We start from the raw sequence: 25,702 nt of genomic DNA on the forward strand, positions 1-25,702 counted from the left end.
TCTTCTGACCTTGCTCAACTGGTGGTGGCAGCTTAACAGCTCTGCTTTTGATRTAGAGATTGTATGAAAGAAGTAGGTGAAAGCTTTAATTTTACACTGAAGAATGGATGTAATTGAAAAAAAAATAGTGCTAATGATCTGAAGACACTAAGGTGTGTWCATGGTAAAAAATACCGTAGAAAAATATTTCCAATGAACTAGGATGACAGAAAGGTGTGGTCATGGTAGGGCACRCTGTTGGATATTTTAATCCAAAGGAAAAAAAGCATAAACTGTATTTCATTCATTATTTTCACATTCCCTGTATCAGCAGCAGCAAATGCAGGGTAAGGAGGTTTTCCTTCTTAGGTTTTTCCCCGTCCTGCCCAGTTGAATAACATTTGTGTCTTCTTCTAGAMTAGAAGTCATCTAAAAGTCAATTAAAAAGCTTATTTTGCACAGGATAGTGACAGAAGAATAGAGATATTAGAGATATTAGCTGTCTCTTCTGAAAATACGTCATACTTTCCTAYCAGTTTGATTATAAAACTAAAAGCACGTCTCCAAAATAACTTGGAACAGCTCCTCACGCTTCTGTTTTGCAACGCAGAAGAGGCTTCAGATGATATAGGACCTTCATTTAGTTCTGCGATGCAATTTTAAGAAGAAAAAATTGAATTTGCACGTTCAAGGTTTTGCTTCCTGCGAATGTTGTTATGGATAAAAGAGCCCTCGTTAATCAGAGCGTTTGTGAACTAAAGGACTCGCAAATAAAAGCAAAGTAATTTTGTGAGTTTTATTCATGAGACTGTTTGTAAATATTTTTCTGAAATTCTTTCTTTTTTTCCTCATTTCTGTTTCCTGAAGAGAAATGGAATAGAGGGATGAAATTTCTTGCAATTACTCCCTGAAAAAAACACGCCATTTCAGTAGTCTTTAGAGCAGTTTTGTCTACTTAAACTGTTTCTCTAAGGAGGAACCCCATTAGAAACATTAGGTATGAAAACATTCATAATTAATGCAAATGTCTAAGCCATAGCTGAGTTGATATTTTGGAACATTTTGGATTCTGTGCTTTCAATCCGCAGGATACCGTTTACTTCTCTTTGCACGTTCTTCTGTAATTTATGCAATATTGACCTGTCCCTTTTGTTTTTACATACTTAGAGTRATGCCCTCACTTTTAAAATATTATGGTCTAATATATGGTGCAGCAGAGACGTGAAAACCAAAGTTGGAAAAAAAAAAAACAGTTCAAACCCTCAGAAATCAGTGCATATTCAATTATTAGGGTCTAACAGGATCCGGTTCTTGAAAACCTCCCAAGGTCAATGAGAACAGGCTGCCGTGACTTCTTTGCATCTCGGTGGCACAGTTGTTCTTGGGCGATATATCCAAAGCCCAGGTGCTATGGCAAAAACTTAGGATAAAGTCTGATACCTATTTTGGGTCGTTTCAGCGCGTGCTTAGTCCGTTATCCGGCAGGTTAAATTTTCGTCGAGGTTTTGAGGTGTTGTACCCATTTTYATGCTTTCTCCTGAAGACTCTGCAGTTCGCGACGGGTTTTTCAAATTTGCTAATTAAATTTTCCCCTTGTCTTCTTCCCTTTTTTTTTTTTCTCTTTTTTTCCCTCCAGCTCTCGTAAATGTGAAACTTTGGGCTATTGATCGGCAATGTTTTCAAACAATAATGATGAGGACAGGCCTTATCAAGCATACTGAGTATATGGAATTTTTAAAAAGGTAGGACACTTGTTTACTTTATAAAAAAAAAATACGGTAAAACTGCCGTCCCGCAGCGTTGACTTTTTTTGTGAGTGCGGTATTTGATTGCTTTCTTTTCGTTGCTTTTTATTTGCTGTTTAACCCTCTGTGAGCCACGTCCCGCAGCAAGGAGGACTATCAGGAGTCGTTTTGCTGCTGTTTAGTCTCGTTCTCATGACAGGTTATTCATTTGCAAACCTCAGGCTGCGTAGAAAAGAAAAAAAACCCTTAACATGAATCATTCAAAACTTCCCTTATCACAGAAATACCCGTCAGAAAATAAACAACTCCCTAGGGAAAAACCTGATTTATAAAGTGATCTAGGAGCAAGTCCATTGGGAAGTGCATTTTTGTGCTTGCAATCAGAGGCAAGATGCAAGTTGCTAGTGAAACGAAAGCTGTAGGTTTCTATAAGATCCGGGCTGGATGGCTAACAAGAGACACATGAAGTGAGGTCTCTCATTCCTTAAATCTGCGTTTAATCTCTTGAATTTGGTTCAGTTAGTGCTGCCATCTCAAATTATGATGAAGCTTCCTTATTGAAGCGATGTATAATATCCCAATGACTCAAGCACACCATAGCAGTAAAGAATCGGATATGTCTCACGTTAGCCAAAACAATACAAAATATCGAATACAGTAATATTCATATTTAATACCAAAAAATGATAATACAAAATAGCACAAAGCCAGAAATACCAAAACACCAGAAAACAAAACGCCCTGTCGCTGTGTCGAAAGCGTTCCAAAAAATCGTGCATCCAAACGTTAGCAAGCGTTGGCCTTCCCGCCCGTTGGTGAATTAAACCAAGAAATGAATATAAGATCCGTTCTGGGGGCGAGGGCTTCTGGCTCTCGTTCACAGCGGGAGCTATGCACGCGTTAAGCCCTTAAGCTTTGAGCTTTAATAGAGATTTTCTCAAAGGTTGTCCAGATTAATTTGGATGCGGGTTGCGCAGAGCCTGCCCGGCTTTAATTTTAAGGTCAACGGTGTGAGGAAGAAATGGAGAATAGTTTTCTCACCCTGTGCCTGAGCTTCTCGGTCGCAGCCTGTTACAGTGTGTCGAGCTGCGTATAAACACCCATTAGAAACGCTAAAAGCAAGGAGATACCTTTTTCTTTCAGTCGTGCAGCTTCAGTTTGGGAAAATGTTTCTTCATGGGCCACAATGGTGGCGCGGGCCAAGCTAGTTGCACGGTTTTCATTATAAAACAGCATTTTCCCCTTGTTTCCACCAATTTTTCCTCTGTATGTCAATAGCTATCTTAAGTGCAATATAAATTCCACTTTTCACGTTAATGACGTATTAAATGCTCGTTCTTAAGGAAGCTTCCCTGCTCAATGCTTTTAAGGAAAAAAATGCATTAAATTTGAAATCAAGGGAGTGCATCAATTGTTGACCATCCTGTTGTTTTTTCTTTCTTTCCCTTATTAATAAGTGAACGAAAATGCTCCTGTTAAGAAATCAAGCATAATAGAGTTTTCTTATAAAGGCATAAATGGAACCTGTTCATAGAAAAGTCAGGGTGGTTGGAAAGCATTATTTTCTCTTTGCAGTGCTGTAAAAAGTTGCACTTCATAACCTTGTCATTGGTCACAAAAACGTAACAGTCACCCTCTCAATAACTTAGTTTCACCTACCAACAAAGCGTAATAGAAATATAGCTTTTGGGGGTGAAATGAAAGTATTCATCTTTTCTCATTCATCTTGCCGAAAGTAGTGGCGGTCTGATCCCTAGGATCGCCTCGGTTCCACATATTCGTTGTAAGAGTTGTTACCCCTTTGACCAGTATTTGTGGTCCTGCCAGATTTTTCCTTTGATGGAACACATTGATGATGCAGGTCAGCTCTTGTTATCTTAGTTTCATCCTTTTATGTCYGGAGAATGCATATCCCAGCCCTTTCTTCTGCATGCCGCAAAGAAAATGGAAAAAGCACATTGCCTAGTTGAGAAATCCAAGTCTACCCTCCCACCGGATAGTGTGCCAGAAGGCTGCGTCCTGGGTTGCTCCAAGGACTCTGTGCTGTTGCTGAGCGTGGTTTCTTTTCCTAGATTTTGATGGTGGTTCCTGGTGTTTTCTCTCCACCAAGGGTATGCTCATATGCTCTTTAGCCTCGATGGAGGAGGTTGGTAGGATTATCAGCTTCAACGAGGTTGATGACTGCCAGTGGTGTTTCTCCAGCCTGACAATCGCATGACATTCATGTATGTCCCGTTCGGAGATAAAACCAAATGTTTCTGAGGTCACCAAAAGACTTTCCGTCCATTAATTTAGAAAATAATGCAGGCTATTTCCTCGACTTGAGAAGTGCAGAAGGAAACAATATTGGCCGAGGGGTTCTGGTACCCACTTAAGGCATCACAGTCCGCATGAACAATGTATCTGTAGTACATAGTTCACACAGGCTTATAGAAGTTGAGATAAATCTTTTGATTTATATAAATCAACTGCAGTACATTGCAGTGTGGAGCAAGTGAACATCCTCTTTTTCATAGTATAAAACTCATTGTATTTTGGTTTTGTTCACTGTTCTAATCTTATAAAGATTTTTTTTTTCTCAAACCTCTAATTAAATGAATCCGTTTAAGCAAGATCAGAATATTTTAGTCAAGGAGACAACTATTTATAAAAGGCTGCATTTGTTCGGGAAATAAAAGACTTGAAAAAGCTTTACCATGTAGCAGGTGGAATCGTTTCCTGCTAGATCATGAAAGTTTTGTGGAGGAATATGAATATCCGCTCTCCAAAAAGACCAGACTGTCTTGGAAGAGTAAATATTGTATTTTTTTTTAACAAAAACTTTCTAAATATTGCATAAAAAGACGCCTAATGTTCCGGTCCATTGTGTAAACTCTAATTCATCCAAGATCCTGGAACAGATCAGCAGAACAAAAGATAAATATTCTGTGTAGCCCTAGAGGAAGGATCTAACTTTAGAATAGGAAGCTTAAAGGAAGTTATACACACACACACACACACACAATCTTGAATTCTTATAAATAAAACTCCAGTAATGCTTATAGAGAGCAAAAAAGAAAATTAAACTTAAGATATCATGTTAGCCCAAACTCTAAACTTACAATTTGCAACACTAACWTAAAGTTTAATTCTGCTGAAAAAATGCATGCTTGTTTTATCCTTTAACATTTTGCCATAGCGCTCTGGCTCGATCTTTAGTCTAGTCTACAGTTTTAGCTGAGGCCCCGTTGGCTTAAGTGGCAGGTTTTGATCTGACGAACCGTGGCAGAGTTGAGTTGATTATATCTCAGAAACAAGAGTTTATGCACTCATCGGTACAGGGAATTATAGCGGTAAACCACAGGTTTGATTGTGACAACACGTACTGAAATCAGTCAGCGCAAGCAGAATGATTATTTTAAGGGAGAACGTTTTGCTCTTCACAAAAGTCATTTATCAATGACAGGAAAGCAAATATAAAAAAAAAGTGAAGCTTTATTAAATGACTCTGCCTTTGAAAGATTGCCCGCAGTTTCACGTAAGATGTTTCCCAAAGGGCATCTCAGGATAAAATTACGGTGGATAGGAGTGGAAGCAAAGCTAAGAGAGTGCGGCAAAGTGAGGAGAGGCTTTTGAAAAGAGAGTTGAAAATTGATGCTGCGTTGGTGAAGTATGTGTCCTAAGATTGTTTCAGATGACTAAACCTGCAAAAAGGGCCTTGACATAAAGAAAACAACTCTTGCGGGGCGCTGAAGCATGGACAAAGTAAACCAATGGGATAGCAGAGAAAGAGGGAAAGGAAATTATTTGTATAAGGTAAATAAATGCATCTACTCTTAATACGAAGTTATCTGATCCCATATGTGGGAACAGCCATACTGGTGCAAGCCAGAAGCCCATCTAGTCCAGCATCCTTTTCATTCCTTCTCTCCCCAAATGGTGCTCGGGGCCAAAACGGAGGAGGCTGCTCCCACTAAGATGGGCGGGCAGACCAAGACTTTGAAGGCCAAGAGCTGTGTTGAAAAGTGCCCATATCCACAAGATCTGGACATCAGCCATCTTCAGGATTCCCCAATTTTCTGAGGCTTCAAAGACAGTCCAAAGAGTATCCTTAGGAGGAACAAGCTTGACTGTCGTGTCATGATCAGGTTGCCTCTGACCTCAGAGACCACCGCGAAGATGATAGTTACCCCACCTTGGTTTCATYGTTGTTCTTCAGGCCAACAAACACCAGATCAAACATGTGATCAGTAAACTGGGCTAGGGATATGGTGAGAAGAAAGCTTATGTCCAGGTTATGATCTGCTGAACGGAGCTAGCAAGACTGGAAACATCCAAAGAGCATCTACCAAGAGCTGTTTACAGATGAGACGATAAAACCTAGCAATCAGCTCACCTTCCTCTGCCATGCCCAGAAGTGACCATAATAACATGCCCGTGAAAGAGTTAAAACAGGGTGAGCTAGCAAATACATATTTTGGCCGTTTTGCGGCTGAACTGGCTTTCTGACTCCTGTCGGTAGAAAGCTCTAAATCTTTTCTTTCTTCTGAAATTCTCACATGTGGTATTTTTCAGCCCTCTATTTGCTGTTAGCATGACTAAAGCTCGGCGGATTGTGTGCCACCCACAATTTTACTCAGATTTGCAGAGCTGTCAAGTAGTATCTTACTTTGCCTCTTAAGATGCACTGGTTTTTGTATCACTTTATGCTCTATAAAACTGGACTGCTAAGAGAGTTAAGACTGGATGACTGATCTAAAGTCCAGCACATCTAATACAGTGGCAATTTTAGCTAGAAATGGATCTTGGTGCAAGCAGCTGAACTCTTTGTCCCAACTCAAGAGTGGGGTGCGGCTCTGGAGAGGGCACCTGGAGATGATGGGGTCTCTCTGAGAGCAGGCTTTTGTCTAATGTGTTCTTGGCTGAGGTCTACAGCCACCTTGAGTCCACAGTGAGCGTTAAAATTGCCTTTTTTTAATAACGGCTTGAAGTGAGCAAAATGATAGGCACGAGGGACTGTCAGGCAGGCAGAAAATCAACCCAACATCAATGCACTTAGTGGTTTGATGGTGTTAGAGGACTCCTCAGCGCGAAGGATTCATACTCAGATGCAACAAATCAAGGACTTTTTATATGTAATATCCATTTCAGCTTTTGTGCATTAAGGGAAGATGGAAATACAGCTTAGCCCTTGACTCTGCCGAGGTTTATGTGCTTGCTAAACTTAACATACACTGAGTTACCTGGGGTTTATTACAGTGGGGAAGACTAAGCTGACTGAAGGGTGTTTGCAAGACCAAAATCTAGTCTTTCTTTGTCTGCATTTTGATTCGATAAATGGCATGTTACAGCTAGCTTTGGTGCAAATGGGCATTTTAGAAAGTCCACCCCTAGCTTTGTGTTTCTCTGCTTAGATTTCTCGATGCTACAGCTGCAAATTGGAGTAGGCAACGAGCCGCGTCCGAGCCTGCAGCTTGTACAGACAGCGGAGAATCGGCGCGTGCACATCGGCAGGGCTCAGCTAATAGGCGCCGCGGTTAAAATGAGCGAGAGCAGTGTTGAGACGGGAGCCTGGCTGAGGGCGATGCGCCGCAAGGAAGAGCGTTAATGAGTTACGGTAGCAGGGGAGCAACTGGGGCACCTGCGGGAGCGCAAACAGGAGAATAAATAAGATGTCAGGAAGGAATCTAGGCTTGGCATAATGGAAGAAAGAAGTAAAAGGCCCTCATACGTCTCTTGTCAGGCGCGGGAAGGATTTACAGAGAGGAGGTACATATTTTTTTAACGTGATGCTGAGTGTAAGGCTGCAGTTGGTGAAGATGCTCCGTGCAACCACAGGATCTCTCGGGAGGTCCTCTGCCCCTCCAAAGCTCATGCATAAAGTATGAAGACAAGCCGAGGAGGGAGTGGGATCTGCATCTGGTGGTATTTCAGGAAGCCAGCCTAGAAAGCGCTGTAGGTCTGATTTGGAAAATCACACGAAAGCGTGTCTGGCTTGTCTGTTGGTTTCTGCTGTAGCCCTTGAGCGCGGGACGCTTGAGGACATTGTGAAGGAAGTTTGTGTTTGCAAGCGGCTGAATGTAAGACGGTGGTTTTCCCCACGCCGCCGTGCACGGCCAGGCACTGAAGCAGAACTGAAATGATGCACCGAAGTATCAAACTGTCAGTTTTGTTCTGCCCTTTTACAAGAAAAATAGCCTCTCTGATTTTTGTTTATTTATTTATTTTGCTGGTGAGAAGGCCAGGTTAAGATATTTTTTAAATAAATTTATACTAAGTGGTTTTAGTAGCTGTAATCTGGCTTCTGTAATCCCGTGTGAATGATATTATTGCATGTAAAATAGCTGGTGTAGATATTTTTTAAGTAATGGAAGTTTACTGTTAATTATGTTTTTAAACTAAGGAAAATCTTCATTGGAGGCAGTAGACCACAAGGAAAGGGGAGGAAAAGGAGGAACTATAATGTTGCCCTCAAATCAAAGCAGGAGAAAGGGGGAGGAATCATTGAAACTTTACGTGGGAATATTTTAAACACGGGAGCTTGAAATAACCTGTCCCACCAACGGCAGTAAGGTGATTGAATACAGCAGMCCCCAGACCGCCCTGGTCTTGGCATCCACCATAATCGATATTTGGAGTAATGCGAACAGGAGTCAATCCATATCTCTGTTTAATATAGTGCCACTTGCATCGCTCTTGGCRCACCGAAGGGGAAATAGCGTTGCATCTAGATGAGGCACGCCGCGCTTTCGCGTTTGCTACTACTGTTGATTGACAAAATCAGATTGTTTGTACACCAACATATCCGTGTGTTTACTCTGTTGCCTGATTATAGATTCTGCATCTGCTGCTAGGAATACCATTAATGCGGATTGATTTTCTTTTTCCGTGTTGCTCTGCATATGCTTACCTTCAGTCAAAGCATTCGCACTTAAGGGTTGATCTTTTTTTTATTGTTATTATTATTTTATTTCTGCAGGTGCCCACTACAGCTTTAGCGAGAGTGTAGTAAAAGAAAAGGGTTTTTCCCCGTTATTCTTGCCTTCGAGTGTGGCAGTTTAGCTTCCGATCTGCAAGCCRGCAGTAAATAATTTACAAAAGGCAGATGACAGGCAGCTACTTGGCTCCCCTGATGTCTACCTGGGGGGGCAATTTAGGGCTTTGCTAAAATGAAGAAGCGATGTGTAGAGAAGGGCTTGTTATGCAGAACAGTGGAGCAACTCCAGGCTGTGCAACTGAGGCCACGGGGGGTAGCTGGTAATAAGGCATCTGTGGGCATTAAGGATTTTGAGATGTTTGGCTTTCTTTGACYGCTCTTTTCTCATTCAGCCCGGAGTTTTCTTGGTGAGGCAAAATCTCATTTGCTAGTAGGATTGTTGTGCTGTAAGACACAACATCTTTACMTTTCGAAGGAAAACAACCCAGGAACCTTTTTCTTTTCTACCATGTGGGTTTTTTTCTTTCCATAAAAGTTACTGCATCAGTAAGGAAAGCAGCCTCAAAGATATGCTCATGATCTCAATACACACAAAATCTCATTTTGTTTCAGATCACTGGCTTCTCCTTTTAGATTTGTTTTTCTTAAGCAGTTACATGTCAACATGGTCCATGTGAAATCCATTTTGAAGGACAGTAGGTCCACAAGTAGCCTTTTGGGCTCTGCAGGCCTATTTGCATAGACAGAAGAGAAAAAGTCCACTCCTTCATCACCAGATGTTAAAATATAATTACGATGAAGCTTTGTAACACTGCGTAGAAAGAAGGAAGGACAGGTCATGTATAAAGACATATTGACAAGTGGTAAAAAGAAAGCAAAAAAAAATTCAACTGAGTCAGAAATCCTGCTTTGTAAGTTGGAAAAAGGATTTTTTTTTTTCAAAAGGAGAAGAAGAAGAAAAAAAAGCTGAGATTTAAAGAAATTTCATGATTCTGATCAGCCAAAATTCAGCCTTATTCCTTCGTTATATCACAAGCCTAACAGATGCTGCCAGGAAGACCAATGGAATGTCTTGTTCTTTATTTTAAGACTAAATGAAGTCAAAACACTATCCAACAGCAAATCATAAGTGACTTTATGGCAGAGTTTTCCCAGAAGTAAATTTAAGGATGAGCTGTGCTTCTCTCTTTCTAAAAAATTCATGAAGATATCCACGTTAGGCGATAAGGGAAGCAAACTGGCCAAAGGGTTGGTGTCTATACTGAAGGCAGACATGGCCAAACCAGACTGTCAAGGAACTAACTAAAGTCAAGCCACAGGCCACAGCTATCAATAAATTAGTCCAGTTTGTATGATCAGTTAATGAAAGATCTTTTCTGGATGTTGTTTTGTACACGTTATTTCAGGGTTATACAAAGGCCAGAGCTCTGGAGACYGTAGTGTTTCTGGAGTATTTGTGCCCCCTGCTCAAACTAGCTGCTGATTGATCAAGCAAAGGGTCTTTAGATGAGATGGTGCGTGGGATTAAATCTTGGACTTCTGGACTTTTTCTCTTGGGTGGATTTTTGGTGTGGGTTTTTTTTTTTATTAATGTCCAAACCAATTTTTTTTAAGGTGAATGCTGTCTTTTTATTTGTCCCAGTTATTGTTTCTTACCGCGATGAGCATCATGTTTTGCCTTTGWACACATGTAGATTCTGGTCGCAGGTACAGATCAACCAGCGTGGAGTAATTCACTGGTAAATCAGGTATTATTATGGATTTGCACGGGTGCAAATAGGAACAGAATCCAGTCCTGTATCATTCCAGGGGTTCTTCAAGGCTRTCGGGGTTGGCTACACGTCTTAACATCTTGCCTGTCTGGAGAAAGAAAACTCTTTCTAGTAGTTTTGGGTCAGGACCAAACCAGTTCTGTCTTGCTGCCTAACTATTAGCTGCTGTCATGATTCATGACACTTTCTGAACTTCAGAACAAACCAGACCGAGAAACAACTTACRCATTTGTGTTGTCTGTGTCAACTAAGCAATCAGGCTCTTTACAATTTGATGCAAAACTTTAGGCATAGCTGCAGATTTACTGAGGTGTTAGAGTTTGTTTGAACTACTTTGTTAACCTAACCAAGTTAACATTTTATATTCATGTAACATTATGTGGGCATTGATGTATATACCAGGAGGATTGTTTTGAATTGTTAGCTAAAATGTAGAAAAGCATGGAGAGATTACAGTTTGTCATTTATGCTGCAAAGATGAAAGGAGATCAAACTATTATCCTTTAAGGTTATTTTATTCTGATCACATTATATTGTGACCTAAAATAAGACTCTGCAAAGGTAGCATGATCCCCAAAACAAGATCTACAGCCAATAGCTACTTGCAGAAGACCCTTGGATGGCTTCAGTAAGTTTTCCCTTACAAGTGGTGAGCTGAGGAGGCAGCCCAGAATAAGCAGGCGAGACTTGGTAGTTTGTTCTTTAATAAGTGCTATGTGACAATAATCTTTGGGCCTTTGATCTATCAGCTATTTAAACTGTCCAAGTAAGTTATTCATGCCCTAGCTGTGGCAGAATAGAGCTGAGCAGTGATACTTAGCATTGAAGTTGGATGAGTTGTGACCTGCAAAAGTTGAGACGCTTTGGAGGCTTTTGCTTCATTTCAAAATGACCAGTGGTGGAGCGGCACTTGTGACTTATAATGGATGGTTTAAGTAAACTTGCAAGAGACATTCTGCATAGCTGTAGAGAGATGAGAAAAGGCATGCTATGATCATGGAGACCAGAAGATATCCCTGATGTCACCATGGAAATTTGATATCCCTGGTACCTGGCTAAATTAGGTGGAACACAGGCAAAACCGCACAGGATGGCAGTTCAGCCCAACCTGAGCACAAAACCACTTGTGACTTCCCAGAGATATCCAACTATCCAGGGAAGCCAGACAGTCCCTATATGGGATTCCATACCAAAAGAATGGAGATAGAGGTCTAAAAGAGATAGGTAAAACACAAAAAGAAAGTTAAAAAAAAAAAACACAAAGCTCCAAACCACCAAAAAAAAACCCCACATCCAAACCATGACAGCACTAAGATGAAGTGAACTATTTAAGAGGTATTTAAGTCAACAGGCAGCTGCTGATGCAGACGGATGCATCAAATGGTTCTGCCTTTTGGGAAATCTTGCAGATCRCTAAGGATGGCTGGTGGTGATGAAGTGGGAACTATAGAAAAGTAAAGGATAGACAAGTCATAAAAGCAGCAGGAGGATACGAGAGAAAATGCATAGTTAATGGTGTTAAGGGCAGTACAAGAGGGAAAAACTAATAGTCATAAAGTTCGTCCCGCTCTAGGTTGTAGGTTGTAGAAATCACAGTACTGTCTAAAGAAAGAAAAATGAACTCAAAATGGCAAAAATATTCAAGCAACATATCTGTTCTGTATGATGGAATTCACCAGCTAATAGAATTAGTTCTTTTTGAATCAACAAGCCTAGATAGTTTGCGTTGAAGAATTTTTAAAGAGTGTTTGGGGAAGTTCTTTGGGTCGTTAATTCTGTTTTTAATGAATGTTAAAACAGCCAGGAGGTTCCAGAAGGGGAAGAGAGCATTGATGTGAGGCCAGTGTTGAATAGATGGGATGATATTGATCTTGGACAAAATACGTAACAGCTGAAATGGGATTCAGATCYTGAAAGAAGATGATAGGAATGTGAAAACCAGTGGGCTTGTGGAAAGTAGATGTTGGGAAATTATTTGGGGGTCTTTTATTGCGGAAACAAGTCTGGATGATAAATGCAGAAATATTGACATAATGTAATCAGACACCTGTGAGAAACTCGATCTGGTAAGAAACTGCTTAAAGCTAGCTAGGAAAAGCTCTGGAGGGTCTGGAGTTGGATCAGTAGCTGAAAATGAAGCTATTGCAATGCTAGCCCCCCAAAATTTGAAGAAGTCCTTGGATGGGCAGTCAAAAAAAAAAAAGAAAAAAACATTAACAGGAGCTTTTGTGGTGTACTCTCTGCTGCTGCAAGATCTTGTGCCATTCAGGTGTCCATAATTCAAGAGCGAATAGGTAGATTGGATAGAGTTGACAGAATAGCCTCGAGAATGGAAATGGGGTTGGAAAACATGACTTATACTGGGGGACACAAGGAGCTCAATGCATCTACTCTAGCCTAGAGAGGGTGATGTAGTAAGAGTGTCACAGCCTACAGGAATCTATGCAGGGAACCAAACTAGAATAAAAGGCTGTTAAAAAAGGTATGAGAGGTGGCCAGAGATTGAGGTAGGATAGAAATAAGCCTAGTGTTGTAACCCAGGTAATTCTTAACTTTTGAAGCAATATGAAAAAGATTATGATAGATTTTAGAATTCATTTCGAAATCAAGTTTTAGTATTTTTCTAAAACTTGCATTCTGCTTTAAGCAAGAAATTCAGAGAAGCCCGATGTCCTGTGTTGCACAGGAAATCAGAGTACATGACTTACTGTTTGGCTTCTACAATCTATTATTTATAGATTAAGTCTGTTATTTATAATTGAATTGATACGTGTTTTAGAATGATTTCTGCTTTCTTCATTCTCCCTGGGTTGGTAGTCCAGTATTGATGTTAGTTTTAGAGTAGAGTCAGCACAGAAAACTCAGCCCTACTGTCTTTATTCAAGCAAAATGCAATGGCTTTTTCTCCTCCGCTTATAAAATGGTGCTGATATGATGTTATTTTTTACCCTGTCATTTGATTCTTGGGCAAAATCACCCAAGACCAAGTTGTGCTCGCTGGTCCATGTCCAGACAAATGACCCAGGGACACGGGTATTTAGCAAGTACCCTTATGGCAGCTGCAACTCTGCTTGCCCTTGGCCGAACGCCTTTCCCAGCTGCAGCCCAGGGCTGTCTGGTGCCAGGGCTTGAAGCTGGGGAGGAGAGGAACAGATTGGAGAGCAGGGAGCAAAGGGCTGAGCAGAACCTGTTCTGCAGAAGTTCACAGCCACAGTCAAGCAGAGTGAAAAAGCAAACTGCTGCAGAAGAAATCATTTAGAAAATCGCAGATGCTTCCTTGTTTGTCAYGCTGACCACCTGCCCACGCGTAGTGTCTTTCGCCGATGGTCTGCCCAACATGCCTGAATCGGGCGAAGCCTCCAGAACTCCCTGTAGGACCTCTCCTAAGAGATGGAAGCCTTTGGGTTCTTTGGAGTGGTCTGCAGCAAATTACTAATACATTAATCAATGGGTTAGAAATCAAAGTAAAAACAGGAACGCAGCAGTCTGGTTTTGACCTGACCGCTCTGAAGATCTCAGCAAGGTAGGCTCACCTCACTTGGGGTGAAAAATGAAGAAAACATGATATGCTTGAAAATCAGGGTCTGTTTTCCTAACCTCCTTTTTCAAGGACAAGCTCCCCCTGACCCATTTAACTCTCTTTGGCCTTGGTCCTCAAAGGCGGTTTTGGATCCCTTAGTTAGCGTGCAGCCTCTTGATCATSACAGCCATTTCAGAACTCATTCTTGTGTCTGACATTTCTCACAAAAAGCATTTATCCACCCATCYGACATGTTGTCACCACAGACAGTGCTTGTTCTTGTGTCTATTTTCATGCTCAGATTGCAGATAGCTACCTCCCAAAGCATCTTCCAGTCCCCTGTCCTCAAAGGAATCATACAGGAATTGATGCGCTCGGGAGAAGGATTTCAGCCATGCCTGGTAGGCTGCTTGGAAATACTTTGCTTTTTTGCCAGGCAAACTGAGATTGGCCTCCTCGGTGACAGCCCTTCCACATCTCCATGTTGCTGGAAATGCATTTGTAGGCTTTCACAAGTCAAACTTGRCTTCCTTTTGTCCTGTTAATGATCAGATAGTAACATATAGCAGCTCCTCCGGGAGGATTTTTTTTTATTACTGTTTTTTCAAATGAGTGAGTAACCTGGGGATTTCTTAACAGGAGGGTGCAGGCCGGTGGAGTTTAGCTTCTCTATCTGGTTTTTTTTTTTTTTTTTTCCTTTTCTAAGAAGAAATGCTTAAATTTCACCACAATGTATTAGACCACATATGGAAGCCCTCAGCTCCTTGTCTTGCAGAAGAATTGTGACTAGATAAGTTGTTCAAATGCCTTAAATTTCATTTAATTACATTGATGCTGGTGATGCAAATTTTACTTGCTCCAGTGAGGCAGAAAATATATTTTGCTCTCGTTTGCCCAAATGAGGCAACTTATCAGATACCTACATGGGACTGAACAGTCTATCAAGTTGCAGCCGTAAAACAAGGGGTATTGAAAACTAGGATGTAAAATCCTCTGCTTTCTTAAATTGGCCATTTTGTATGCAACTCGGCTTCCGGGTATCAGTATCAATCCATTATTGCTTTTTTCTTCTTCAGTCCAAAATGATAGTTCGATAGGCAGTGGAACAGTTGCGTTAAATGAATGCCAGTGCTTTTCACTGGTGCTGTTTTATTAACCATGGAATTCAATGGGAGGGAAATGTTCTCGCCGGTCCSTGCATGTGACCATTGGTGCTGACTGGGGGGAATCATGCCTTTAGGTTATGTTTGTCAATCCTTTTGCCGYTGAATTACAAGTTGTAGCATTCAAGTGATCAGCTTGCTCCAAATCACATTTTCGGCTTCCATTTATTTGCTAGGCTAACTCTCCTATTGGGACCATAGAGCAACCCGTTAATAACAAGACTAGCCATGGCTTGACATCCTGTGCTGCACAAATAACTCGTTATCAAGGGACATTACTAGTCACTCACTGGGTGCTGGTCAGTTGGTGTAAAATCTACTTTTCTCCTTCTTATCCCGATGAAAAGACTGTTGGATTGGAGCATTCTCCATTCCTACTGACATCTTCGTCCTCCAGCTCTTCACCATGCCTCTGTCATGGCATGTGCCGATACTTTTCCCTCTTCGCAGAACTGTTAATGGTCTTGCATTGGTAATTGCAAAACCAGTTGAGGTCTCTAGTGAAAATGAAACTTTCTTAGCTGACTCCAGATGAGGGGGAAAGCCCACGACGTTGCCATCCCCAGCCACAGAAGAGAGTGSGTGCAGAAGACTGACGAGGCCGTGCTGGTTACTCAGCCAGCGTTGTGCAGCCCTCCTTAATAAAAATTGCAGTTTTCTTAACAGAAATGATACCCATCACCTTTGTTTCGCTTTCTAATAGACTTGTGGCATACAGTGTCTCCAGTTTTTAAATTAGAAAGCTGTTTTATTCAACCCACTTTTTTTTTTCTTGCAGTAATGAGCGCTTCCAAAAACCATTGACTTCTGAGTAGCGGGACATGTTTACTACGGCTTCYGATTTCAAATAAACAGCTTAGAAATGTAAACCACACTTTTTAAAAATTGACTATTGAAGGTAGCAGTGACTTTTGCAGCCTGCAGCCTTGGTGGAAAAATGGAAGGGTTCGTTTCTTCCTGAGCAATTAAAAACCTGATCTTTTCATTTCGGGGTTAGATATTTATCAAGACGAAGTACCCCAGCAAGAAGCAATTCTTCATATGGTGACCACCACATGTGAGGAAAATAGGTCAGGCAGGATCAGCTCTGTTGCCAAGGCAACTGCTTAATAGCCAGCGGAAAAGGCTAACTTGATGCATAAGTGCTGTTCTTTCACATGAGTTTTATTGTTAGGTCTTATTTTCACGATGACCTGATGTGGCGACTGAGATGAAGATAAGCAGTGGCCACCTTGCTAATCACCTGTAGCTGGGCATCGGGCTTGACTCGATAAGATTCCTGCAACTAGAGGAGCCTTTGTGCRAGAAAGATGCTGGAGACTTCAGACTACGTATTCAGAGTTACCGTGGGAAGATCTTTTCCTTTACTCCCAGAACTTGCAGAGTCGTTTTGATGAAGCTACAGCGAGAAGACCTTGGTGTGCAACGTTGCAGGAGAGAAACGTGAAGTAATTTTATTAACCAAGCTGTTGCATTGCACTGCCAAATTCCAGCTGCTTTAGGGAGATGGCGAGTGCTGCTTGCCGCCAGTCGCATCTGGTGCAGCAGTGAGTCCTAAGCATCAAGGCACGGCGTTAAAAGAAAATAGTCGCAACCTGGGAGAGAAATGAAAATATGAGTAAAAGTTCAAACCTTAAGGGGAAACTGCTCAATATTTATTGTTCTGTGATTCTGTCTCGCTCTGACTGGGTCATGGCCACACTTGCACGAGTCCCAAGAACTCCAAGTTGTGCATTAAGTTTGAGGGAAGATTTAAGACTTCTGGTGCTACTGAGATTTGGTTTGAAGAGTTCAGGTAGGAAATACAATGTCAGGAACCAGTTAGCAGTATATTAACTTGGAGTCTCCTTTTTTTTTTTTTTTTATGAAGTATTTGTTGAAGTCTAACTTTGCTGTAAAGCTTTTTTAATATCTAGTAAATGTTTTTGCAGTGCAAAGACCAAGTATTTTGCACAAGGCTCTAGGCTTAATGAAAACAGTCCTATGCTTGCCGTTTCTACTGGCACTGATCGTAGTAGTACCAGTCACAACTGAGAAGAAAGCTTCATCAACCAGGGTGGGCAAAAATGGAAGTCAGGTATTATTTCTTGGCATTACCTAATTGGCATTCCAGTGCTTGCTTTATTTTTTGTAAGTCAAAAAGATCCGATAYGGGTTCACTAAGACAGGCATTTTCATAATTCTTACTTAAATACATTTAGACAGAYATGAAGAAGAGATGTTTTTTGTCTTTGTTGGAAAAGGCTAGCTAGTACGTTTGAAAAGAACCTTGGTGAAAAAAAAAATCCCTTATGTTTCGGTAAGCAAACTTGCATATCAAAGAGTTTAGCCTTCATTTCATCTTTCCTTATGGATGGCTGACAATTATCACATTGCCCAGCTAACCCGGCTCTGGATGAGGAATGGACTGCTGTACAAATGGAAATTGCTGTGCCACTTCTCCCTGAGATCACTTTTTTCTTTTTTTTAATTCTTATTTATTTCCCAGGCCATTTGGTAAACCTTTGCTTAAAATGTAGTTCAACAAGAACAAAGAATTCTTTAAGAGTCTGATTAGCTGTCACTGCAGTTAACTCTTAATAAACACAAAAGCCTTACAAGGTGCTCCTTTGAATAAAGATCACGTAATCCTGTTTTGCTGATTGGAGATCCTTTGGGGATTAATACATGTCTCAGTATACTTTTGTTCAAGCAAAAATGAAATGGTGCTCACTGGCTCTTAGAAGCTTTGAAATAAGAGGAATTATTGCTTCCTCTGCAAATTGGAACCATACATATTGGAACATAAAACGCATGAACCGGACTATATCCTTCTGACAGGGTGATTTTAATCTTCATTATTAATTTGGATAATACAGTTGTTGACTGCAAATAAACCCTGTTGTTGAATGCAAAATAAACCACCCTGAGCTGGAAAATATGGACAGGGTCTTTGAATGAATCTTGGAGCAAAGCAAAACGCAGCAGCACCTCTTGTACCTCTGAGCTGTATTGGAGTTTAAAGGCCAAATGAAGAGGTAAAGAACTGGGCACGCTTTCAAAAGAAGAGCTCATTAAACCTCGGCTCTGAACTAGGCTGTCTGTTAGGAAGCATGCAGGAAGGCTCCCCTTTGATACTCTTTGGCAGGGCACATCGCGTCTAATTTTGGATTTGACATTGCATAAAGATCCTGTAGCTTCTGCCAGAGACGTGGAGCCTGCTGCGTTGGAGACTGAGCCTCGCGGTGGAAGAAGCCGCTAGCTTGGTATTTGGGTGCAATTAGAGGTGTGAGGGGAATACTGTGATAATCTTGCTTTGTATTCGTGGGATAATGGCTCACAAGAAAAATAGATTCTTTTCTGTGTTTACACTGTGTCTCTGTAAGGCAGTTACTGTGAAGGACACTTTAAGTGTATTATCCCAGTGCAATCCATTCCTATTCCTTCATATCCTTCAAGCAACGCTGTATTTATTTGCCTTTCCCTTTCTTGTTGAGTTATGCCTACGGCTTGGCAAGCTTGTCAATAGTTAATCTGGCGGGTAAAAAGAAGAAAATTGACTGTAACAAATATTTGAAATACATCTTCTGTCAAGAAGATGGCTTAGGGAGCTTTTATTCTTTCTTTTCTCAAGGTAGCTTCTTCTGCTCCTTCCCTTGACATCCAAACAAAATAACCTCTTAGAACCACTGAAGGCTGGTGATGGAGCTAAGAGCACAGGCAGTATCTCAGGTTTTTCCCGAATTAATTTTTTCTATCATCGAGTTTATCTTTCACTGGATAGTTATGTAGTACCTCTTAAGTCGTTAGCACTGGTTTCAGAGGAGGTGGCCAGCTGGCATGAGGTGCAGTAAAGAGCAGCCCATGAACGTGATTAACACTTAAACACCTCTGCTGTTTTGAGCTGGCTTAGTTTTTATTCCTCCTGCTCACATTAAAGTACTAACACAGGTATTGTATTTAGCTATTTTTCCTGAGTAAATTGCCATAGTGTTCTGATACGTGCCGGTAATATCGTCTTTGGAAATATCGGTATGATAGGGAATAGGATTTCTGGCCTGTGCTGTAGTAGCAACGGATTTCTAAATTTTATCTTATTTTCATAGTGTGAGCAGTGAGATTCTCATAATGTTCTGGGTGCTGGTTGTGTAGCATGATGAATGGTGGTGGCTCATAAAGCTTGTCCTGCTCCGTAGCTAGTTGTCTGGGATGTTTTCTGTACTTGGTCCTGGCTCGCGTGCTTCCAAACATTGTGTCTGTCCTCTGGGTTGTCTTCCGCTCTCTCTTCTGTAACTAGGAACAAGATGAGTAATATGATGGTTTTATTTGTCTGTTTAAATAACCCATAGTATGAATTTGTTCCGGTGGCTTCGTACGGTGATAGTGTGACAATAGTGTGCACATGCAAATGTGAAGATAGCTTTCCAAAAGGAAAACACACTGAATACGGCAAGTTTGGGGGGGTTCATTTATTTATTTATTTATTTATTTGTGGTATGCTTGAGCATTAGAAAGGTCACCGTGCATAAATACTGTGCACCGTGAAGATACTTCTTAAAGCGTATCTTCATTCAAGTCTCTGAGCATAGTACACATTTTCCACCTGCTAATTGTTGTGCTGTATATTAGCAGAGTACAAGAAAGATTACGTATAAAGCCCTTAACGTGATTAGAAAGAGCTGTTTAGATGTGTATCTCATTTATGATTTGTAATTGTCTTGAGGCTTGGCAATCTGCCTTATAGGTGCAAATAATAGTCCCCCTTCAAAATGGTTTAACCAGCTGAAGTATGAAGATACAGCAAGTATTGATCTAAAGATAGAAAAGTGTAATTAGTAGAAAATAAATTGGTAGAGAAAGTATCTGTTGGTCTACAAACCTCATTTAGAAGCTTGTAGTTTTACGTAGCATCCTGCTGAATAAAATTAACTTATTTGATCACTAACTCCCCACAGATTGTAGGTTTGGTAAATCAGTTATTTTGTCTTCCCTGCTCCTAGTTTATGGTGTCTCCCTTTGTGCTATAATATGTATAAAAATGTTCCCTAAGTGATGTGGGCTAATTTTCTAATGACTTTGTACTTATTGCTCTCGTCTATGAGCCTGTGGATGCCTGTGGGAGAGGGTTTTTTGGCTAATGAGCTACCCAGACAAAAGAAAAGGCTATTAATGAACTAAGTTTTCTCCTTCATTGAATTAAAACTCTAAAATTCATGTCGATTTGAACAAAACAAAGAATCTGGCTCCTATTTGGGAGCTTCCAACTAAAGTGAGACAAAGGGTAAGCACAGGAGACGTTCATCAAACTAGAGAAAAAACAGAGACCTGCTTTTAGCCAAAAAACTTCTCACCTGGGTAGATCCAGATCTAGTTCTTTCCTCATGCTCAGGGTGAATTAAACCTGCTTCTCAGGGCAATGTCCTAACCATGGTGCTACCAGATACTCTGGTTGGGGTTTTCTTAGTCTGTCCTGATGAAGAGACTCCATGTGAAGAGATCCTCCAAAAGAAGTGCAAATCAATGTCTCCTGAGATGTGGTAAATGTGGGGTTTTTTTGTTTGGTTGGGTTTTTCCCCCTCAGGAAGAGGAGGGAATCGGATATGAGTCTTCCAAGTGCAGTGATAAGCTCTGTCATGCCTAGGTGCAAGGGGGGGCCTTTTCCATGCTTGTGTAGTCCAGGAGAAGAACTTCTGATCGAAACCATGCAGCAGACTGAGGTAGCAGTAATGAATAGTTTTTGAATGGCCAAAACTGCATTACTACATTTTAAAGAATATTTTACTTGGAGAAGTATGTATTCTTGGCTTTCCCGAGCAACTGTCAGTTAGGTTTAATCAAAGTGCTGGTTTGGTTTGGTTTTTAAAGTTGGAGCTTTTGTTTGTTGCTTGCACTTTGTTTCAGGATTTGTAGAAAAGCTTCCTGATCTAAGACAAGGTTTTTTTTTCCCCAGTAGCATCTTGATGCAGATGCGTAAAGATAAAACTCTTATAAATGGGAATTTGGTCAGAAAATGATTACTCGGAATAAGAGTGAGAAGATGAAGGTACAAAGATATGTCAGGCTGGGGATAATAAATCATCTCTGGAGAGCCTGCCTGCTAGTAGAATGTGTATTAAAATATTCCTCTAGGCTAAATCATTTCAAACTATATGTGTTTAAACAGTTCTGCAAAGTATCTTCAACGTAGCAAGCTATCAGCACCATAACAAAATGGAGCACGTAAAATTTTCAGTCCTAAACAGTGTCTGGAGGCTTTTGCATTTGAATTGGAGCAGGCAGGGAGTGAAAACAGTTGCTTGAGGTTACGCACCAGAAGGCTGCTCAAGTCTAGAAAGGGACTTGGGTTTTCTGGACGTTAAGCCTTGTCCTATTGACCGGGACACGCTAGCTTGACTCTTTTGGTGAGCTTAATATCAATTCAGATGTAGGAGAAACGAAATTGAGACACGTGAGACGGGAAGGAGGGAGAAAAGGCGAGAAGGTGTGTATGGACAGCATTTTGGAAGAGAGAAGAAACAAATTATAGCAGCTCCATTGGCCTGGATTCAGGGAGACAGCTCTCCACAGCAAACTCAAGGATGGGTTTCATAGTCTTAAATATATGTTGAAGTTCTGTTCCAAGTGGGAATAGATTTTAAATGCTAACAGAGCCTCCTTTGATGCTCTGTGTTCATCAGGAAAGTAATCACATAGATAATTTGACTGTCTGGATAGGATTGCCGAACTTGAAATGGTATCTTTTTTGGTTTTTATTTCAGGGAACCAATTCTAATTTCACATAGGTTCTTATTAATGTCAGTAGAAATTACACTTGTGTAACAGGGTAAAGTGCACTTCAGTCATGTTACTAATGGGAGTGTTTTTTCTTTGGTCACTCAAAAAAAGCTCAATAAATAGAGCCATTTGAGCACAGATCTATTAAGTGTTTTTATGTCCAGTCAGAGACTAGTCTTTTTTTTTTTTCCTGTGTCTAGTACATTTGCAAATCTTAATGATCATTTTATGCGTTTGTCCTCTACTTTCATGGGATGAATTTTTAATGCGCAGGCAGAAGGTGACAGTTTTATTGCTTTTATGAGCATCAGGAATGCATTCTAAATTCAATTATATACTGTCTCTGGAAACATCACACAACTGACTTCCCAATAAATACAGCTCATAGATTGCTGAAAAATAAGGAAGACAGTAATTTCCAGACTGACTTTAACAACGGGAATCAAGTAGCGTATTACATATGACATAGAAATATACAAGGTTATGCATACTGGGAAGAATAATTTAAACTTCTTATAGACACTGATAAACCAGCATAATTATTGCTGGAAAAAGATCAAGGAGTTATTATGGCTCAAAATGAAGAGAAGCCCACAATATGCCTCAGCAGTTCACAACACAATTAGAAATATGTATTTTAAAGTGTAGAAAAAAGAAAGGGAATTATATGCCATGAAAATGATCTCACAGAACATGCTTATAGGAATTTTGGTGTTGAATTGTAGTTTAGACTAGGAAAAATCAAGCTGAGGCTAGACTGTCCTCAGGGAGACAGTGAAAACTTAACTTTTAATAATTTAGAATATTACAACTGTCTTCCTGGGAATTAATATTCTGTTAAGCTGCTAGCAAGGATGCTGAGGAGAACCAGTTGGCTGAAGCATGGTGCAAATCAGTAAGATAGTGACTTAAATAAGAAGACTCAAGTCCTAAACGTCTCCTTGTTCCTCCATTGGAGGAAGTCCTAGTTGTAATCCATGGCGGGGATTTACAGATGCTTTTATACATCCAAGCGAATGGGGCTTGGGCTCCAAATGCCATTACGAATTCAGGAGCTTTTGTTCCTCTGTTTTAGACGAACGAAATCTTTTACATCAGGTTACAGCAGACAGGTTAATATAATGCTTCCATAAATTTCCACCTTTCATAAACAAACTGGTCTCAGATTGTCAAATAGTGAGACTTTCCAGCGGTGCTAAGGTGTTTAGCTCAGAGGGAATGTAATCATTCTTTTGCCATAACATATAATTGCATATTAATAATGTGAATAAAGCAGTCATCCTCTGAGGCTTCCCATAATCTCGTTACAGGCTAAAAAAATTATTTGCAGTCACTTAAAATGCATCACTTTTGGCTGACTGCCTTGAAAATAAGCTTGTCTCTTGCTGTACACTTTCAGAAAGCGAATAGCTCCCAGTAGTGCCCCGTCCCATGGATGAGCAGGCTATGGCAGGTACGCTGTTTCAGCACTACCAGATGTCTAAGCTACAACTGCAAAGTAACCATCTCCTTAAGCGCAACCTCTCCAGATCTGCCTTCCCTTTGCATTCACAGCTGCTGAGCTCAGTTACAACCTCCATAGACATGCGCCATGGATTTTTTTTCTTGGAGAAAGACCAAAGCATGTCTTTACAAAAGAAACCCAACCTTGTCTTGGAGGTTCCCAAATGAAGATGACTCTATCCATCATGAAGCTGTTCTAATGCTTTCCTTCCTGCTAGGAACCTGGAAATGAGAGTGGATCTCAATGTATCTGATTTCTAATTCCCATACCTAGCCTTTCTTCATCTGTAAGATGGAAAAGATCTTCACTATCTGACCTTTTTCCCACATCGGTAAAAATTACTCTGAATTCATATCAAATGATAAGCCCTCCTCCTCCTCCCCCTGTGGCTTAGGATAGTTGTTGTGGTCTCCTCTGAGCTCTTCCTAGTATTTTTAGCTTTTTTCTGATGCAGGGACAGGACACCGCATCTGCTGGGCTGTCCCAATCCTGCATGGAGTTTCAAGATTATTATTCTGCATTCGAGAACCGTTACTTCAATCATAGTGCCAAACTGAGCTTTTCTGGAGGAGGTTATCGGGGAGGACCAGGATATCCTGTTTTAAGTCGATGCTTGCATGCTTGCTTTGATGCTGTTGCCATAATCTGCATGCCTAATCCAAAAATGAGTCATTGCGTATTTGGAATATTAAAGTGCATTTTATTAGACATTAATCACCAGGAGGAGTAAATTGCCTCATCTGCAAATGTGAGGAATGATCATCAATAAATTGAAATGACATTGAATTAGAAATGGATTTATGGGAATTGCTTTCAGCAGCCATTGCTCACTTCTTTTAACTATATTTTGATACCTGTCAGTGAGTCAGTTTTTAATTAATCTTAAGTGTTTCCTTCTAAACATATATAGTGGTATTTTTAATCAAGAAGCCACATTGCCCTGAATAAATCCACATACACTAAATCAACACATTTGCCTTTGTCAGCCAGGGCCAAAATCTTATCATGAAACCTTCTTTCTATGAAAAAGAAGTTGACTGGCATAAATTATATTTTTTAAATAATTTTTGATAGGTCCTAGATTAACGGGTTCATTAGTTCGACATTAATCTTAGGCAAATCAGTAGTTCTCAGGGTGACTTCTGCTCTTCCCAGTTCTTTGAAATTTGTCTAATTCTCTGAGAGCTCTTAAAGCGTGCAGAGAGTTTTTCAGCTGTCGTATTTATTTTATCATATAATTGTACAAGTATAATATGTAATCCAAAGAGTCCTAGACTTCTCTCATATGACCTATAGTCAAGGAGGGGACATCACAGGAGTCAGGCTGTTGACTAATAGCAGAGGGAGCCCAGGACCCTGTATCTGGGGATGCCAATGATCCCTTTCCCTTTTCCCATAGCGTGATGTCCGCAGCGCTCTTTACTACGAGGACAGGCTCTGATCGTAGTTGGTCTCCCAGGACACTGCCATGGGCCCAAAGGACGTGCAAGGCACATCCTCTGTTACATTGTCCRGCCAGTGTGCTTCCAAATCCAACCTTGGGTATTGTTTACTCATAGATCTCATCTCCTGTCTGATATTCCTGGCTGAATGACAAAGTTTTCAGGAGACTGCCCATCACATAGATGCTTGTTGCATCTACTGCAGCCCGAGTGGCTTCTCTATAAAACAATCTCTGCCAAATCACTGTAAAGCATGTAMTTCCCATGGCTAAGTCTAGATTTTTCTCCCCTAACCCTTCATATTATGTTACAAGCTTGACAAACTATGACATCGTGTCTGTAGATCATGCGTTGCGTCTGCTGACCTCATGTGGTCAACCCCTGTGTAACTGAGGCAGCGTGCTTGCAAATCCACTGGTTGCAAGTGGAAATCTTKTAACAGATGGGCTTTAAGCATCCCGTTAGCTTCATGTGATCTTAAATCTGTATGTTTATAAGTAAGAGGAACCCCTTAAAGTCCCTCGGTATTCAAATCTCTCAACATATCATGAGAACAGGCATTCTGAGTGAGGCTCGCCCAGTATCCTGTCTCTGATGGGACCTGGTTAAAAAAGTAGCAGTAGAAAAACAGAAAGCAAGAAAGCAGGGTAACAGAGTAATGTGCTTTCCTATTTGATAAATGAAGTTTATTCAGGAACCTAATTAGCAGAAGTGGCTCTTTTTGGGCAGTGTATTATACTAATGAGAATTTGTTATGAACAAGGTTGGAGTTTGGCACCGAGCAACATGATGCGTGAGATTCCAGGGGAAGCTGTCTGTGGGTTGCTATTAACTGATATTTACTGCACTCTGAACATATGTGTTTCTTAAATGGTGTAGAAACCTCCAAGCAGCTAAAAGAGCCATTG

General features: G+C 40.7%; 1 protein-coding gene across 1 annotated transcript in view; it reads left to right on the forward strand.

Moving 5' to 3' along the window:
* PRKG1 (protein kinase cGMP-dependent 1) overlaps nucleotides 1-25,702 on the forward strand; it is a 433,746-nt gene that overhangs the window by 230,952 nt on the left and 177,092 nt on the right. Inside the window, 1 exon segment of the mRNA XM_026081056.1 lies at nucleotides 1,616-1,721. Coding sequence (XP_025936841.1) covers nucleotides 1,616-1,721 — 106 coding nt within the window.

The sequence above is a fragment of the Apteryx rowi genome, unplaced genomic scaffold, assembly GCF_003343035.1.
Source record: "Apteryx rowi isolate R43461 unplaced genomic scaffold, aptRow1 scaffold_116, whole genome shotgun sequence".
Taxonomy (NCBI): domain Eukaryota; kingdom Metazoa; phylum Chordata; class Aves; order Apterygiformes; family Apterygidae; genus Apteryx; species Apteryx rowi.